General features: G+C 39.7%; 1 protein-coding gene across 1 annotated transcript in view; it reads right to left on the bottom strand.

The window, feature by feature from the left end:
* The window catches only part of LOC136863255 (polycomb group protein Pc), a 147889-nt gene extending 128258 nt beyond the window's left edge, over positions 1 to 19631 (bottom strand). Inside the window, exon 1 of the mRNA XM_067139638.2 lies at positions 19322 to 19631. Coding sequence (XP_066995739.2) covers positions 19322 to 19387 — 66 coding nt within the window. The 5' untranslated portion in view covers positions 19388 to 19631. The remainder of the gene's footprint in view (positions 1 to 19321) is intronic.
* Positions 19632 to 19878: the final 247 nt, after the last annotated feature.

The following is a 19878-nucleotide window of genomic DNA, read 5'->3' as shown; positions in this document are numbered from 1 at the left end:
GAATTTTAACCTTAATTGGTTAATTTCGCTGGCACGGGGGCTGGGTGTATGTGTCGTCTTCATCATCATTTCATCCTCATCACGACGCGCGGGTCACCTACGGGTGTCAAATCAAAAGACCTGCATCTGGCGAGCCGAACATGTCCTCGGACACTCCCGGCACTAAAAGCCATACGCCATTCCATTCCATGTTTTAAAAGGATAATTGTTCCATAAGAATTGTTATTGTATGTTTGCATTCTTACTGTTCTTTCCTGTTGGAATTTAGTAGTATATTATATACTGGGAGTATAACTCTGATAATTTGTATTCTTAACCATCACTGAGATAAGCAAACTCAAAACAGTAGTGATGGCAATAAACAGAGAGGGACAACCAGTGAATATCGTGCTGGGAAACCATCCACTAGAAAGTGTGGAAAGCTTTACATATCTTGGCAGTGTAATATCTTGAGATACACTAGCCACAAAGGAGGTGGCAAATAGAGTGCAACAGAGCTCTCAGTTTTACCAGCTAGTATGAACACTCCTCTGGGATCCCTAAGTACCAACAAAATCAAAGCTGGTGATGTTCAATCAGTACTTCATACCGATCTTAACCTATGGTATTGAAACCTGCACCCTTATTAAGAGACTCATCAAGGTTGCAGGCATCCGAGATGAAGTTCCTTAGGTCCACAATTCAAAAAGCCAAACTGGACAAGTTGAGGAATGATGTGGTTAGGAAGGAAGCTGGGATTGTTACATCATTGTTAGATTGGGTCAGCATGTCCAGACTGAGGTGGTTTCGGCATGTAATGAGGATGGAGCCAACAAGGACAGCATATGTTAACTTGGAGAGACATGTGGCAAGGGAACGGATGGTGGGAAGACCAAGAACCCACTGGATGGACATCATAAAGATGGACATTGCAGATTGGGGAAGGACACCGGAGGACGTCATTAACAACAGAACATATCTCAATACGACAGAATGGAAGACGCTCGCCAACAGTACCTGGGAAACTGGAACTGTAAAATGATGGTGATGATGAACCATCACTGAACTACACGTATCAACTCCATTAACATGCACAAATTTTATGTGAATGTACTTTGCTGAATGGAGCAGGAGCTCTACTTAATTTGAACCATGTCGCCCTTTAACAAATTTATTACAGCACTACAAAAACTCTGCTTTCAATTGAATCAGTCTTAAGAAAGGGCACATGTCCAAATTGTCAATTAAAAAAAAATGTAGATTAACATTCTTGTTGTCCTGGTGCATCTTTTCACAAAAGAAACAACACTTATCCAATCAGTAACATGCTGATTTGTGGGTGGTTGGGAAGTTGCTTAGGAAAGGGCACATGTCCCTGGAGTAAGTGCCCTTTCTTGAATGACTTCTCTGCTTACAGGAAGGAACAGCTGCCTGCTCTTTGGCCAAACAGCTGAGTATGCCTTCACTTGTTTGGTAACTACGATTACCAAGATTACACCATCGGTTAATGCAGTTTCTGAGTGTTCTGGCAGCTGTAAAAGCCATAAGAAGGGTGTAAGAAATGAGCAAGATTACAAATGTAATACGATAAAGCAAGGAAGGATTAGAGGTAGCTAATATTTCAACTATACACGATGAGTAGTTGCAGCTTATACAATAGGCCATTTTCTGTCATGTTTGATATCAAGTTAATACTGAAATACATTTATAAGCTTTTATTTTGACAACACTTTTATATTTAATGCTACTTTGCTTGTTGATAATATTGCATTTGTAAGGTTCTAATCACAACTGATGTCAAAATTATGTCTCTTAATTACCACAGTTGATCAATACAAAGCCTAGCTTAATTTTTATGTGTGTGTTGGCCTTGGCCTGTGTCTCTTTGTAAAACAAGATAGGCTACATAATTGGTAATTTATTTTTCAAGTGTATCAAGAAGTATTTTGAGAAAATAGGTGAAAATGAGCAGATGAAGATAATAAAACTTTACAGTGAACTGAAACAGTAAAAAAGAACAAGACATATTTATCGAGCCTTCTTGAATATGAGCATATAAAACATAGAAGACCTACCTGCAACCCCACAATCAGTAAGCTACAAAGTGTTTAAGTACAATGTCTTTGTCAGTTTACAGTGGGTGCAAGTTTGTAATGTGGCTTTTATGAGTTTGTTTGGTGATGTCAGTACCAAACGCCTGCAGAGGCTCCAGAGTTTACTTCTTCCGGGGAAACCTCAAAAAGATAACAGAAGCAAAGGAAATAAAAACAGTTCATAGTGAAGATTTGGTGCAAGTGCTTAATGACCATATAGCTTAATTCCCCTTAATGTCTTCACATTATTCATTGCGAGAGTACAGACTTCTTTCGTCCGATTTAAGCTGTCAGAAGATGAATGACCTTTTCAAAGAGAAATATCGGACTAGTAACATAACTTACAAGTTCTATGTTAAGTATTTCAAGCATAATTTTAATCTGTCATTTGGCCCGCCTCCAATTGACACATGCCTTAAGTGTGAGGAGTTGGCCATGAGAATCAAGCTTTTTTTAAAAAAAAACTTAAATGCCAGGAAAGCTACTGATGCTGAACTAGAAGTGCATAAATGCAAAAGCAAGAAATATTTTTCAGTACCTAATGAAGAAAACTGCATTAGAATGCAAGAGTAATCCAGAAATACTAGGACTTTAGTTTTCATTATTGTCAGAACTTCCCCCTGCAAAAAATACTAGTGCAAGACATATTCTACATGGGACAACTGTGGGTGAACGTGTTTGGCATTCACAATATGCAAACAACTTTGTCACTGCTTTATGTTTACCATGAAGTAAAGCTCGTGAAGGTGCCAATGAAGTGTGCAATTTTTAGTTGGACTATAATTAAAAAAATATGTACAAAGAGTGTAAAGGAACTTCAATTGTTCTCTGATGGAGCTGGTGGGCAGAACAGAAACCATACAGCATCTGATTATGTGCAGCACTCAATGACAAGAAACAATTTGAAATCATTCACCATTACTTCCCTTTGTGAGGGAACTCATTTAATGTCTGTGACAGAGATTTTGCTATCATTAAAAGATCTGTAAAACAAATTGAGTGAATTTATGATGTAAAGCAATATTTTGAAATCATCTTATGGGCACTTAAATGTCATGACAAGTTCAGCATCATTCTGCTAGAGACTAGAGATATTCTGAACTTTACTGCATGGTGGCCAAAATCTTATAGGAGGGGGAAGATTGTCAGATGAATCTCGAGGAAGGGGTGTGCCTACCAACTTGAAAATTCATTTCCAGCCAGCATCATTCATACACTTCCATTACTCTCCCAAAGATCCAGGAACCGTACGGACAAAACAGATCATCAACGGCCTTATTGAACACTCCTCTGATTCAAAACTAGACAGCAACGTTCAGCTTCCTAACGAACTAGCCTACGATGAACCAATTCCTATTAATGGGAATAAAATGAATGACCAATAGAGTCTAGAAGTGTACATTCCAGAGAGTACAAAGTCTGATTCATCGAAAAACTTGCATGGCCAACTGTTCGTGTGATTGACAAAGATTTCAATTGACTGTCATAATTCAAATGATTACTATTGTAGAGCGACACAGTGTGTCAAACTTATCTGAGTAAACAATGTGGTTTTGCTGCAAAACTGATTTTAATTCAGCCATCATTATAGAAAGGGCACATCTCCATTATATTTATCTTCCAATTTCCATAAAGTCCTTCATTTTTACTCCACATTTTATCAAGTAACCTAGCCACAACCATCAACATTAACCATCAAAACACATACATTTAACATAAATAGCAAAACTAGCTTTTAAATGTTTTTTTTTATATTTTGCTCCTCCTGAAAAGTTACATTTCTGGACATGTGCTCTTTCTTAAATGACTGATTCAAGTGTATAAAAAGCAAGTGTCAGCTGAGCAGCTGATAATTGTATAAGGTGGCTCTCAATTAACTCACAGCTGCAGCAGTAACATGTACAACCAGCCTTTAGTACCATTCATCATACAAGACTGCACCAAAATTTGGATCTCTTGGCACTGTGAATTTTAATTACACACCAAAATGTCCAGGTGTTACCCTGGACAGAGCCCTAACATTCCAAAATGACCTAACAATCACTGGATGGAAAGGAGAGTCATGACTAAACCCCATCAAGAAACTTGCAGGTACAACGTGAGGAGCAGATACATTGTGCTTCATGGAACAACCCTTTTTCTTGTTTATTCCACAGCAGAGTATTATTCACCTGTTCACTTGGCAGCAGTCATACCAGTAAGGTTGATGTTCAATTAAATGTAACTATGATGACATCACTGGCACAATCAGATGTATTTATTTATTTAATCGAGTCAGAAACATACATTATAACTTTCAATAATATCAGGACAATAACAAATCTGGTACTATAACCATTAATCATTTCTGATAATGGCAGGTAATGATGTGATTAAGCTCTACATAAATACAAATTTAATTAAATGTGGTGTGACCAATATGCGGCTAATTCACATGCTTCCTTGGTAGCGTCGATCACATTCTGGAGAGAGCAAGTAGTTGGACACAAGTTACAAACAAGAAGATGGTTCATTGTCTGTTCTTCACCACATTCACATAGAGTGGAGTCACAGACAAAACCCCACTTTCTCATTTTGGTCTTTGTTATTCCAACTGAATGCAACCTGTTGAGTGTCTTCCATGTTGACCAGCTTTCCTTGTGGCCTGAAGGAAGTCATTCAGGAGGAGTCATCCATCCTGCAAGGTGGCTGGATCTGGAACGCCATGAATTCACTCTGAAGTTTGATGGTGGTTCAGTGAGGCTTTCAGTTGTATGGAGAAAGCTTTCCCTTCACATGAGCTGATGGGTTGCTGGTTGGTACCCATATAAAGTATGGGTGGTCAGCTTCAGTGTTTTAGATTTCTCCTGTCTGGATGCATACTCACGGCGAATATCTGGAGGTGGGATACCTGCTAGACAATAAACTTCATCAAGTGGTGTAGATCTCAAACATCCTGTAATGGGTCTGCAGGTCTCATTTAAGGTGACATTTACTTGATTAGCATGACTACATCTACAACAGACAGGGCAGGCGTATTCTGCTGCTGAATAACGGAGGGCTATTGCTGAGGTTCTTAAAAGGAGAGGATGCGTCCCCCAGGTTGAACCCGATAATTTCCAGATAATATAGTTCCATACAAATACCTTCCTTTTGGTGTTCAGACAGTGTGTTCTATAGGTTAGTGCTCAGTCAAGAGTTACTCCTAGATATTGGGGAGTGAAGCAGTGCTCTAAAATTTTACCTTCCCAAATCACTTGCAATTTTCTCGCTGTCTATCGATTTTTTAGGTGGAAGGCACAGACTTGTGTTTTTGATGGGTTTGGCTTTAGTTGGTTCTCTTGGTAATAACCACTTAGAATTTGTAGAGCATGGGAGAGCTTCTCTTCAGCAAGTTCAAACATTTCCTCTTGAGCTGCCAGAGTGACATCACTACATAAATAAAGCTCTTTGTCCCTTGTGGGCAAGGCTGATCATTGGTGTAGATGTTGAAAAGTATAGAAGCTAGCACACTCCCTTGTGGAAGGTCATTCTTTAAGTTCCTCCATCTACTCCTCTGGTCTTGGAATTCAACAAAAAACCTTCTGTTCTGTAGAAAGCACTCAATCATTTGGGTGAGTTTATAGTCCTTAGTTATACTGTGCACTTTATGAAGCAATAAATGGTGATTAACTGTATTGTAGGCTAATGTCAAATAAACAAAAACTACTCCAGTGACTTAGTTTTCATAGCCGTCTACAATATATATTGTGTGAGGTGCAGTACTTGGGACATACAATTTCTCCCTGGTCGAAAGCCAGCTTGTTCTGGTATGAGTAATGGGTCTATCACTTCAGATAGTCTGTCCAAAATCATTCTTTCTGCGATTTTGTATAAATGGCACAACAAAGAGATTGGTCAGTAGTTCTTCGGATCACTTGCGTTTTTGCCAGGTTTAAGTATTGCTGTAACTCTTGCTTTTCTCCACAGTTTTGGAATTTTACAACATTTGATGCAGTTGTTGAATAAGTCCAAGAGCCATTGCTTACTGACAGGACCAAATCTTTTGAGTTGCTCAATACAAATATCATCAAGACCTGCCACCTTACCATTTTAACATTTATTCAGCGCTCTATGTAGATCTTCCATAGCAAACCGGTTAGAGAGAATGCTGTTTTCCTGATTAGTCGGCTTTTCTTCTTTTCGTTTTGATCCTCTCCCAGCTTTATTTGATTTACTGTTCTATTAGTTATTTGATTTGCAGAAACGTTGCTAGGTACTAAGGTCTTAGTTGTATCATCACTGAGGTGTCTAAGTAACCTCCACATGTTGTAACTGTTTCTTACCATATCGAGCTCTTCCATTAATTTAATCTATTGGTTATGTTTGGATTCTGAAATGGTGGAAATAACACGCTGTCCGCTGTGGATAGTTTCGTCACTGAAAGGATCTTTTTTGAAAAGGCCTTGATATTCTAGCAAAGTGGATGTTTCAGAGGTAAGACTTTGAATGTAACTAGTCCTTCATCCTCTAGGAAAAGCTTTTCTGAAGCAATACTGGACAACTTCCAAGAACTCTTCATATGCCTCTGGAGAGGGATCAATTGTTTTAATCCTCTCATCAATCACTGTGGTGAATTTTTGCCAGTCTGCCTTCTTGAAATTGTACCATCAGCAATTCCATCCACTGAATTGACTTCCAGTTCTTTTGAATATCTGTTGTTCTCACCTACACGGGCAAACAGCACCTCTGAAAGAGTGGAGAGATGATTCCATCCCTCTGCATGCAGACTTTCAGTCTTTACCTGTGAAGTGGTTTAGGTCCAGAGTGCATATCAGGGAGCAACACAACTGCTGGTAAGTGGGTTCAACCAAGAAAGTGGAATATGAACAAGAATGGCTGAAAGCAAATCCACATTACCAAGAAACAATCAGCAATCCATTTACCTAAGTGCCTGGATTCCATCTACCGAGACAGATATAGGTACAGCTACACCACTATCACACTGATCAAGGAATGTGCAAGCATCTATAGCAGAAGCTGGGTTTCTGCAGGGACAATCTATGTGGCTGTGATGCAGTCCGTCCAGACTAAATTAATGCCCCAAAAGAAGATTTTCTGGTGAGCTACAGGTTCCATATAAAGTGGAAGAGGAGGCCAATGCAAGAATCGAGTCCTGCAACTTAAATGGGAACATCTTTCTCTTTCCATATACTTTTACCCTGTATCTGTAAACTTATTTTGTATATTTTTACTTTTACGTCACACCAAGTCACACAGGTCTTATGGCGATAATGGGACAGGAAGGGCTAGGAATGGGATGGAAGCAACTGAGGCCTTAATTAAGCTACAGCCCCAGCATTTAGCTGGTGTGAAAATTGAAAGCCACATTCCGGGCTGCCGAGTGGGGGCTGAACCTCCTATCTCCTGAATGCAAGCTTACAGCTATGCGACCCGCACTGCGTAGCCAGCTCACTTGGTGTACATATATTCGCAGTAGAAACTCAACAAAACACATTCCTATATACCGTGGATTCATATTTAACGAGGTGAAGAAAATATACAGTATTAATTTATTAGTAAAATTCTTATTCTCAAAAGTTGGTAAATTAGTCTGCTTAAAAATGAAAAACCACAGAACACCACTTTCAAGACAGCCAACATGTGGTTAGAATACAATTTCTCCACAGTTCAGCTACACATACAGTAGATCCAGACAGTGCATTAATACCCTGAGCTATGGTGGTCAGTAAAACATCTTATTTATTTGATGACTGGGCGAGTTGGCCGTGCGCGTAGAGGCGCGCGGCTGTGAGCTTGCATCCGGGAGATAGTAGGTTCGAATCCCACTATCGGCAGCCCTGAAGATGGTTTTCCGTGGTTTCCCATTTTCACACCAGGCCGCTTCCTTCCAACTCCTAGGCCTTTCCTATCCCATCGTCGCCATAAGACCTATCTGTGTCGGTGCGACGTAAAGCCCCTAGCAAAAAAAAAAAAAAATTTATTTGATGTACTGTCATTTTACAACTATGACGATCATGCTAACATTGTAGTTCAGCAATTCTTCCATCCTTTCAAGGTCACAGCCAACAGAAAACAATAGAGGAGAGTACCCATTACAGTCTTAGCATTGGGGGTTGTAGGACTGCATTCCTGGGATATCACAGAAGCAACCGGAAACAAACAATTCTTAAGCTATTTTCATTTCTAAGAATTCTTGCCAAGGCAAGCAGTGGTGTTCTTGGAACCAGCCAACAGAATGGAAACCCTTACTCCACCTCCCCTCCTGTCAACAAGCGTAGGAAATAGTCCAGTGTTGTTTCACACTATGTTAAATTCAGAATTCACTGCACGTGTGTGATGTCACAGAAAAAGGAAATTCTGTGAGTGATAAATTTAAAGTAATTGATCGTGCAAAGAATGGGCAGCTAGAGATAAATTTATTATAGTAGTATGTTGTATTTTTTATTATCCTCCTTCTAATATGCCGCAGTTAAGTTATAATGTGGGAACAAAGGATGTCCCCGAACAACTGTGTTATAACGGTCCTCTACTGTATTTAATTATTCTTTATAATGATGTATACAATTGCGACGACGATGACCACAACAACAACAACAACAACAACTAAAAACAAACAAATGTAGTCTGGATCATACTACTTAGTCTTATCATAAATACTGTTATAACTTATGACACTGGCTGTAATTCTGCTCACTGAAGGGAGCACATACCCAAAGCATGACTTCAAACATTGTTAGTTGAAAGAGCGACGTTTCTCGACCTTGGAACATGCACGTGCAAACCCTCCCAGTGGAGGTTCATCTACAGTGTGGGAAGAAAGCATATGCGGTGCTAAGTCAGACATGGTGCAAGATGAATCTGTCGCTCCACGATTTTCGTGCAATGATTTTTATGATTATAAAAAGAATTTAAGAGCCGAAGAATGCCATTCTTCTTTGCTGCATGTTTTTGGCAAGGCTTCCTCTCCCCGGGCCACAGTTGGAAATTCGTTTGGCGAGTCTTCAAGGGGTCGGCAGTTAATTGAAAATGAACCTTGTCCCGGTCGCCCAGCAACAGCTGAGATTCAGGAAAACATTGATGCTGTGAGGAAAATGATCAAAGAAGATCCATATCTTACATTTTGTGACATTGAACGGACCCTAACTATTGGGTCAACAGTAGCGCAGACCATCGTTCACAATTATTTAGGCCTTGTCAAGAGATGTGCCCACTGAGTGCCATATTCCCTGACAGAAAGCCAAAAGGAGGCAAAAGTGGACTGGTGTCATTTCATGCTAGAAAAATTCAATAACGGGCAGTCCCAAGACACCTACAATATCATCACAGGAGATGAAACAAGGGTCTACCATTATGACCCTGAAACAAAGAGACAGTCTTGTGCTTTCCAGGGGAGGAACCACCCACAAAAGTTTAACGAAGTCAGAGCTCTGGGAAGAAGATGTTGGCAACTTAAAAAAAAAAAAATGAAAATAGGGCATCTCACCTCTGTGACCCTGGACTCACGTTGTACAGTCAATGCTGAATGGTACATGAATGATTGTCTTCCCAAACACCACACAAGTCAAATACGTAGTTTACATAGACAGTTGGTGAGAAATAGGTCTGTAAGTTCCTGACTACTTAGGATCTTTGTCAGATTCGTCAGGCTCACCACTGTGACAGAAACTCACCTCCATCCATATTCCATATAATAGGCTATCCTCGCTGAGGCGTTTCACCATGTGGTTATGTACATTATCTGGTCCGGGAGCTGTGCCCTTGCAAAGCGCCACGGCACTGCGGAGTTCCCACTCTGTAAAGGGCACATTATAATCCTTTGAAACGTGAATGGCTAAACATAGATGATGGTATTCTGCCTCCCGCTGCAAAGCAAAGAAATCAGGATGGTAATTCCCGGAAACAGACCCATCTGCAAACTGACTTCCCAGACGATTAACCACCAAGGGTGGATCAGTCACAATATTGTCTGCAATGGAAATTCCCGGTACTAAGGCTGGTCCTTGTAGACCCGAAATGCATTGAAGTTTAATCCACACTTGAGATAACGGTGTATGGATGACATATCTTTCCCATGAAGCTTTCTTACTCTGTTGAATAAGAACTAGTTCCTTAGTGCAGAGCTTTTTAAATGTTACAAAGTTGCCTCAGTAGGTTGCCTATGACAGCATTTATGGGGTAGGGCCGATGACCTCAATGTTAGGCCCCTTTAAACAACAAGCATCATCATCATCATCATCATCATCATCATCATCATTTATGGGCATAACAACGTTCTTTTATAGCTGCTGCAATTTCTTTTTTTTTTTTTTTTTTTGCTAGGGGCTTTACGTCGCACTGACACAGATAGGTCTTATGGCGACGATGGGATAGGAAAGGCCTAGGAGTTGGAAGGAAGCGGCCGTGGCCTTAATTAAGGTACAGCCCCAGCATTTGCCTGGTGTGAAAATGGGAAACCACGGAAAACCATTTTCAGGGCTGCCGATAGTGGGATTCGAACCTACTATCTCCCGGATGCAAGCTCGCAGCCAACTCGCCCGGTTGCAATTTCTTCATTCTACCAAGGAATGAGTTTTCATCAAGGAGTCCCAGAAAAAGATGGAATGGTCTCCTCAGTAGCAACAAGAATTTGTATGATATAAGTTATAACATCTATGCTCCTACTATTTGCATCATAGAAGACCGCTAGTGATGTGAACTTTAATCAGCACGTTTAAGAAGTCCGCAGGGAGGAGCCTAGTTGGATTTCTGTTTCAACAAAGTAAGAATAATGGGCAAATTGTCACTGTCACATAGGTCATCACGTACATTCCACCAAAGCAGTGGAACGAGCGCATGGCTGCGCAGGCTAATGTCAATGCGGGAGAAGGTACCATGTGCTACACTGAAATATGCTGGTTCCCCCATATTCAAAATGCAAAAATACAGCTCTTCTATTAAATGTTCCAACTCCCTTCCTATGGTGCAATGCATTTCAGAGGGTCCCCACAATTGATAATGGGCATTAAATTTACCTAATAAGAGGAAAAGTGGTGGGAGCTGATCTATTAGATCAAATACTTCATTGATATTAAGAGGCTGGCCTGGTGGGAAATAAACATTGCAAACTGTAATTATGACAAGCAACAAAACACATACCACTACTGCCTCTAGATAGGTTCTTACTGCGTTATTGTAGATATCAGAACGAGGGAAATTACCAACACCACCAGAAGCCCAGTTAACATAATCCTGTTCTGTTGAGTATTGTCTAAAATTTCTCAAGACTGTATGATGACCTGGTCTGAGATTTGTTTCTTAAATACAGATTATACTCGCTGCGAACTGACTGATTAGGTTGCACAGTTCAGTAAGATGCCTGTTATAACAGTTACAATTCCACTGTGACAACAGTGCCATAGTGTGGATTTTTAAAGGAGTTTTAGGTTTAAGTGGCAAAATACTTTTGAATCTAAACAAGATGAGATGATGTACACCTTGAGCTTCTTGAACTTTTTTTTGGGGATGGAGTTTCCTCCAAGGGAAGTGCACAGGTTTTCCTGCAAGAGTATCTGCTGGTGCTGTTACAGACCCTCTGGATGGGGAAGTGCATGGTAAAGGCATCCTTATTCTCCTCCTTTTTATCCTGTTTAGACAGGCTGGGAGGTGAATTCCCAGCCTTGATCGACGATGCCACCTCCGCTGGCTGTGGAGCGGCATTCGCCGACCTCATGGGGGAGGGAGACTCGAGGGTTAATTATGCTGGCTGGAGGTTGATTTGTGTATTAGTCAGCTCTTCTTTTAATTACAACACTAACATTTTATGCAGTAACTTCACCTCTGTTTCCAACTTGTGTATACTCCACCCCTTTCTTTAATATCTGGATACCATTACACAAGAACCTCGTTTATCCAGCCCTCATTAATCCGGATCTCTGGTTTATCCAGATCAAAAAAAATAAAAATGTAATTTTACTTGTGCAGTATTTCTTTTACAGGATCGACTCTTCTTGAACGTCTTTTCCGTCAAGGATAGCTAAGGACAGGAACTGGAAGTAATTCGGCCATGGTCTATCAAAGGTACCGTCCTGGCATTCGCCTGGAATTGAGAATGGTAAACTGTGGACTCTTCTGAATTTCTTGACACATTTGCACGCATTTCCAGATGCTTGGACGTAGATGTGAAGGACTTAAATGACTGGTTGAAAAATGACTGTAATTCAGGCTACGGCATAATGACATATGAATAAATTATTGCCTCTTGTTCCTCAGCAGGTAATGACAAAAGTGATGGTGAATTCGAAAATGAAACCGGTGCTCCATCAAAAGAAACAATGACTCATGGCAAGGCAACAATGCAACTTGACAAACTGATGGCCTATTTAGAATCCCAGACTGAAACCACACCGGCAGAACTTATGTTAGTAAAACGTCTTTGTGATCGTGCTGCATGCAAATGCTATACAAAATAATGTAAAACAGAAAAAACTCGCACATTATTTTAGTTCATTAAACAGTTGTAAATGTAAGAAAAGTGTTCTTATATTTTTTGTACAATTGAAAAAAGGTATTACTGTACAACTTATGTTAATAGATTATATAACATGTACTGTATTTGGTTTTTTTAGTTTTTTCCAGATTATCCGGATTTTCAATAATCCAGATCAGTTCCAGTCCCACTTAATCTGGATAAACGAGGTTCTTGTGTATGTGTGTCTTGATTTTGACACGTGAGCATCACAAATGTTATGCTTCTCACATCGCCAATATGACTTGCTCACATTCTTATTGTAAGAGTGAAAATAATATATGTAGTTGTTATATCAATTTAGACTTGCCCTTAAAATAGTGAAGTGCACAACTGTGGTACCCATATTACAGCATAACTGATAGTTCTTTACAAACTACAATAATAATCTGCATTTTTGTTAAAAGGAGTGAAGAGAAAAATGTAATTGAATATCAGAAGTGGACAAAGATAAGTGGACTAAGAAAAATGGACAAACCAGGCGAGCTGGTCGTGCGGTTACTGGTGCGCAGCTGTGAGTTTGCATCCGGGAGATAGTGGGTTAAATCCCACTGTAAGCAGCCCTGAAGATGGTTTTCTGTGGTTTTCCATTTTTACACGAGGAAAATGCTGAGGCTGTACCTTAATTAAGGCCACGGCCGCTTCTTTCACACTCCTTGCCCTTTCCTGTCCCATCCTCGCTGTAAGACCTATCTGTAAGAGAAGTAACTTAAAGGGTCCAACTTTTCAATACAAATAACTGTTATAATGGTTAAGTTACAACATATTTACTTGGGACTAATGGTAACCGAGACCTCTTATACAGCTTGTAATTAATTATACCCGAGTATCCTTTTTCTAGCCGGCCCCGTGGTGTAGGGGTAGCGTGCCTGCTTTTTATCAGGAGGCCCCGGGTTCGATTCCCGGTCAGGTCAGGGATTTTTACCTGGACCTGAGGGTTGATTCAAGGTCCACTCAGCCTACGCGATTAGAATTGAGGAGCTATCTGATGGTGAAATAGCGGCCCCAGTCTAGAAAGCCAAGAATAATGGCCGAGAAGATTCGTCGTGCTGACCACACGACATCTTGTAATCTGCAGGCCTTCGGGCTGAGCAGCAGTCGCTTGGTAGGCCAAGGCCCTTCAAGAGCTGTAGTGCCATGGGGTTTGGTTTGGTTTTGGATCCTTTTCCTAACCCATTTCACACTGATACTTGGACTCATGTTTCATGTAAAGTCCCAGAACGCCACATCCACATTTTGAAATGTGGAAATGCAATTATTTTAGTGAAGCAAATCGAAGAAACAACAGTCATCCGTGCATCTTTTTAGCTTACACTGGCTAAACCGTTAAAGCTACATCTATACTACAAGGGTAAGAATTGATCTGCATAATTTCTAAGAAAAATTCCGTGAACCAAGCAAGTTGGCTGTGCAGTTACGGTCGTGCAGCTGTGAGCTCATATTCAGGAGATAGTGGGTTCTAATCCCACTGTGAGAAACCCTGATGGTTTTCCATGGTTTCCCATTTTCACACCATCAAACGCTGTATATTAATTAAGGCCATGGCCACTAACTTCCCAATCCTAGCTCTTTCTCACCCTTCAATCACCAAAAACCTTTGCTGTATTAGTGTGACATTAAAACCGCTAACAAAAAACGTGTCAGCAAACATCATATACATAAAATGTCAAAATTAAAAACAACTTTTAAAAATGAATCATTTCATCTTTATCAAAATAAATTGTTGAATCACCTCAAGTAAATAATGTAGATTAACATGTTATTTACAGTGTGTAATTTTCATCTATACTTTTGGAGATATTGTTGTTTTCATTTTTTTTTTATAGCCCACAATATATTTTCATTTACAATTTATTGCTCAATCTCCATTCTGAAATATGTAAATGTAAATGACTAGCTTCAGAGCGAGTAAGTAGATTGCGAGCCAGCGCACGAACCTCTCTCTGGCTTTGGCCGGCAGCTAACAATCAAGTTAGGACTTGAGAGAAGAGTGGATGTGCTGCGAGTTTTTGCTATTGTCAGGAGCCCTGAAGATGGTTTCTGTATTCCATCTGTGAACATTTTGTTCCATAGTCTGTTTGGAATTTCTGCGGTAACTTGATGGATCTCGGCTTTTCTTTATTCCCAACGCTACACAGCAGAGTTGATGCTGGGGGAGGAAGGATGTGTTTGGAGATTCCCTGGTAATTTGATGCACCTCAGCCTCTTTTAATTCTGTCTGTGAACATATCCTTGCACAGGCTACACAGTCAAGTTGAGACTGGGGCATAGGGGAGATGTGTTTGGAGTTTAGCTATTAATTTCATGCACCTCAGCTTTTTTCAATTTCATCTGTGAATATTTCATTGCACATGCTAAAATACAATAATTAAAAATTTTCCAGTGAGTTTTTGATACCTACCTAAAATCTATGATAAACCATCATGCTGAGATAGAAACACTTCATTATAAAAGATGCGATCATCACATAACAATGAAACTGATCAAAGAGATTCTCAATTGTCATAGGACAGAGAAAGAATGACTTCACAAAGAAAAAGGGAGTAATCTTTCTCCAAAAACACTGCCCAGGTTCAAGTATATTACTCGGTAGGTGCAGTAGTCGATAGTAAAGAAGATGCTCATTATCCTACAGAATTTCTAAATTCTTTACATCCTTCTGGTTTGTCACCACACAAGCGGATTTTTAAGGGGGAGTGTTTATTATACTGTTACATAATCCCTGCCAAAGTTATGCAATGGTGCACGTTTATAGTGAAAACTTTGAAGAACTGTTTGGTTGAAGCTAATATTTTAACTGGCTGTGGCAAAGAAGAAATGGACTTAATACCAAGAATTCCTATGATTCCTTCAGATTTCAGAAAAGTCCTCTTCCTGGTAAGAATCGGCTTTGGCATGACAAACAAAGCATAGGGTCAGACACTTAGCGTGGCTGGAGTTGATCTCATTGAAGAATGTTTTTCTCATGGAGAGCTTTGTGTGTCCCTTTTGCATGTTAGATCAAAATTAAATCTTTTCGTGCACACTACTGGAGGAAAAACGACTAAGGTTACATGCAAGGAAATCGTATAAGTCCTCAGTTAAAAGTAGCCTTACCTTACATTCATTACTGCTTCCATGCGAAGCTGGGGCGTGTAACTAGCTGATAATAAGGAAATGTTATATCAATATATTTCTCCTAAAAAGACTACTGAAATAGATCATAAAGCACTTTCGAGGAAGCTCTTTGATAATAGTTACAGAAACAATCCTTCCCTGCCATAATGCGAATCTCCATATTTGGTTCCCAGCAATATTACAGTGAATCGAAATCATGGTTAAGTGCACTCACTTTGTGAAGAGTCATTATCTATGTGGTACCGGTAGTCTTTATTGAGGAATAAGACCTGTATTCTACCAGAGTGTGAGAAACCAGGTGTGGAGTAAGGAAGTACCAATGAAATGTAGAGAGGTGATATATAACATATTCAACTTCCTGATACCAACATATACAACAGAGACAGACAACAAAAAAGACAGACAAATAAAATCCAGGCCAGAGAAATTAAATTTTTAAGAAGTATGATAGGAAAGACAAAATAGGATGTTAGGAAGGAAATCAGAGTGGAAAAGCTTTATGACAGAATAGAGAAAAATGAACTTAGATGGTCTGGACATGTACAGAGGATGCAAGATCGAAGGATACCAAAGTGGACAATGGAGACAGGAGGGCAAGATGGACACTCAGACTAAGGTGGTAGAAAATTATCAAGAATAGTATAATTAAAAGAAACCTGGATTGCAACAGAGTTATAGAGTTCAACAAATGTCAGACAGTTATGCTTCTAAATGAATCTGAAGACACAAATGTGGAAGAACTTTATGTACTCTATGGGGCATGTAGTGAACTAGCAACCTGAAAGTTTTATTTGCATTATCCTAGTTCTACTGAAAGATAGTTTCTGACCATGCAATTCAACATGCTATTATGATAGTGCAACATTTCAGTGATGTGTTATTCAATGAAATTATATTTGAACACTGTTGTCTGATCCAAGATTGGGCAACACTGATGTGACCTGCCATTCTAGTTGCTGTGGATACCTCTGTCCAATGTATTTACACACACCAGGTCGTATGTGACCACAGCATCCACATTTTCAAAGGCAAGAAGACTAATGAGGAATATTCACGAAGTGCGCATCTGATAATGGCACATAATCAAACACGATGGAAAGTTCAGCAGTAATCAAGGCTTACTTGAACCAATTTTAGCTGCACATAGTGGTAATTATATATGTTTATATGCCTAGATATACAATGGTATGGTAATGAATATGACAGGAAACTTGGCTAAAAATGGTTATTCTACTAATTTTAGCAGGACATACATGTACTGAAACACTTTTATTGGTCTAGATGTAGAAATATGTTAAGCACAAATGTAAATGACAATAAGCACACTGGATGAATGATGCATCTGTGCAGTTGGGAGTTAAGTAACTCAGATCTTCAGTGTCCCAGATCTGGAGTATCAGGAGCATGAAACCCATCACATTCAACTGGAAATGTAGCTTTCTTCCAGGCATGATTAATCACGTTATTGAATACGGGGGTACTAAACTGATTGTTGACAAGTGCATGAAGGTTGATGGAGGTCAATATCAATGTTATAGAGTAAAATTCGCTCACAAAAATGTTTGGTGAACTTATTCCTTCGAAAAAAAAAAAAAGTATTCATCTAACAAGGAAAGTTGCACCAAGTGGAATGATTGTTACCTGTATGTGTTTATCCAGAATTACTAACTGCTTATCTGCAGAGAATGAGTCAGTCTGTCTGGCGTTACTCCCATCAAGTGGATCATTTATGCCTGATGGCATAGTTAGAGAAACAATGATCAGTGGCATTGGATGTCTGTTTAAAGGTCACAAAGGTAAATCTGAATTCATTTCTTCCATCAGAAATATTAAGTTGCCTCACCAAATTGCTGCTAGATGGATTAAACAAATTTCTGATTTGGAATTTTAGTTCATTGTGATTTACAGTCATGTGAATATTTATCACTTACGTTTGATGAAAGCTTGGACATGTTGGGTGTTGCACAGTTGTGTATAATTATTAGAATCATATTTGCTGATTTTTGTCTGACTCGTTGGCTGAATGGTCAGCATACTGGCCTTCGGTTCAGAGGGTCTCGGGTTTGATTCCCGACCGGGTCGGGGATTTTAATCGCTTTTCATTAATTCTTCTGGCTCGGGGACTGGGTGTTCGTGTCCGTCCCAACACTCTCCTCTTCATATTCAGACAACATACCATACTAGCAACCACCACAGACACACACAATAGTGATTACATCCCTCCATATAGGGTTGACGTCAGGAAGGGCATCCGGCCGTAAAACAGGGCCAAATTCACACGTGCGACGCAGTTAGCACCCACGACCCCATAGGTGTGGGAAAAAGTGGTAGGAAAAGAAGGAGATATTTGCTGATTTTACGATTTGGATAAACTTCCAAGTTCTTTGAAAACGTTTAAGAAAAATAAAATTTGATAGGGAATCTGCGACCTGGCCGACAGCCCTAAATGCTGTTTATTCATGTCTGACAGATTTGAATGACTTACTGTACAATATGAGATTTGGCCTATCAGTACAAGGTACAGCAATATAAAACAATACTGGGGGTATGGGTACTGGTAATACCGGCCCCAATACCTTGTACTATCTAAGTTTTCGAATGCAAAGGAAATACAGTATCCTGTCACAAATACTTTTCATCCATTTAGTTAACAAAACCGATTAGTTACATAGGTATATACATTTTTAAAAACCTTGTAGGGGAAGCACAATTACATTCTGCGAATATCACGGGTGCCACGTAAAATGTACCCATCTCATAAAATACAGAGCAGTGCCTAATACTCTTCTCCATTATCAACAAATCTTACACATAAACATATAAGTTGCGTCATATTGAGCAACACTCTGCTTCGAACTTTAATCAGTTGCAAGTTCTATGCAACACTTGTCGTAATGGTCGGTGTTGAGGCAGGTCATGTTGTGTAATGTTGCATTAATGTAGCATGCGATGTTTCAACATTTCCCGAGAGGTTTAATGTACACGATAAATGTACATTAGTAGTAATGGAAGCTGCTCAGTCTATTTATTACCATGATTTTCTTCGATACAAATACTTCGTGGAGAATACCAGTGTTCTGCTGCAGAAATGCGCAGGTACTGGTAATTATAATGTGACATACGCAGTTCACGGCATGCTTACTGACATTAAAGGGCAGACTGACTATGCCGGCTCGCTCCCAAACCATCGATCAGCTGATCGTGTATTGACGTGTATTATGAACAGTGCATCAATATTTGCCAAACAGCTGACAGGACTCGAATTGGTTGCATGATTTGTGCTATATTTATTCATGTACATCAAGAAGAGGTGGCAATTCAAAGAACGTTCGGAATAACAGGAAAAACTACGGATAAAGAACATTGAAGAAAGAAAAATCCACAAAAATAATATCATTCACTTTCTCAAACAATGGTTGTGATGCAAATTTGCGATGAATTACACCGTGAGGAGTGTTCTGAAGAAAGCTCCTCTCTAAGGACTAATATTTGTCATGACACAGAAGCTGTCAACACATTTCTTAAATACGGTATGTGATCTTGCCAAAATTAGCAATTTCCCTTCAGCTGTAACATAATTTTGAGACGGAAGTCGTACAAATAAATGTTACACTCGTATAACCTCAAAAACAAAAATCTCACTTACCCGCCTCACTCTCTTCTTCATAATGCGTTCAGCAGCATAAACACGATCTCCCATGGCTAATTCCATAGTCAGATACGAAATAACAGAATGAAACTCACACGAATTGTACAGAAAATAATAAGCCGGAACGTACTAAAAAAACTGTCAGAATGTCAGTTGATTTCGATTACTTCCGCGACGGCAGTATTGAACACGTCGGGAAATAATTCACAAATGCACCCTCACAACGTCAGATTCGCACTGGCACAGAGCGGCTTTCTGGAGTTCTAGAGCGTAGTTCTTCCCTCCGCTGCCTGCCTGCCAGCGTGATTTCTCCTTCTACCCCCCCGCTGAAAAGACCAGTCCAATTTCTGCTGCGTTGCTCTCGTATGCTCTGTACCATTTAAAAAAAAAATAAACAAATGGACAATGCAACTTGCGCACTGCGTTCTCAGAAGATTCTCCCCATTCTCCCTCTCTGCAGACCAGTGCCCATTGTTACCAGTAATATGGTGTTCCGCTAATTTAAAATAGATCAGTCATGGAAAGCGTATCCTGGATAATATTTTTTGCGTTAT

Source organism: Anabrus simplex, chromosome 2, assembly GCF_040414725.1.
Source record: "Anabrus simplex isolate iqAnaSimp1 chromosome 2, ASM4041472v1, whole genome shotgun sequence".
Taxonomy (NCBI): Eukaryota; Metazoa; Arthropoda; class Insecta; order Orthoptera; family Tettigoniidae; genus Anabrus; species Anabrus simplex.
The sequence above is the reverse complement of the archived record's forward strand: the minus strand, read 5'-3'. Positions and strand labels throughout refer to the sequence as shown.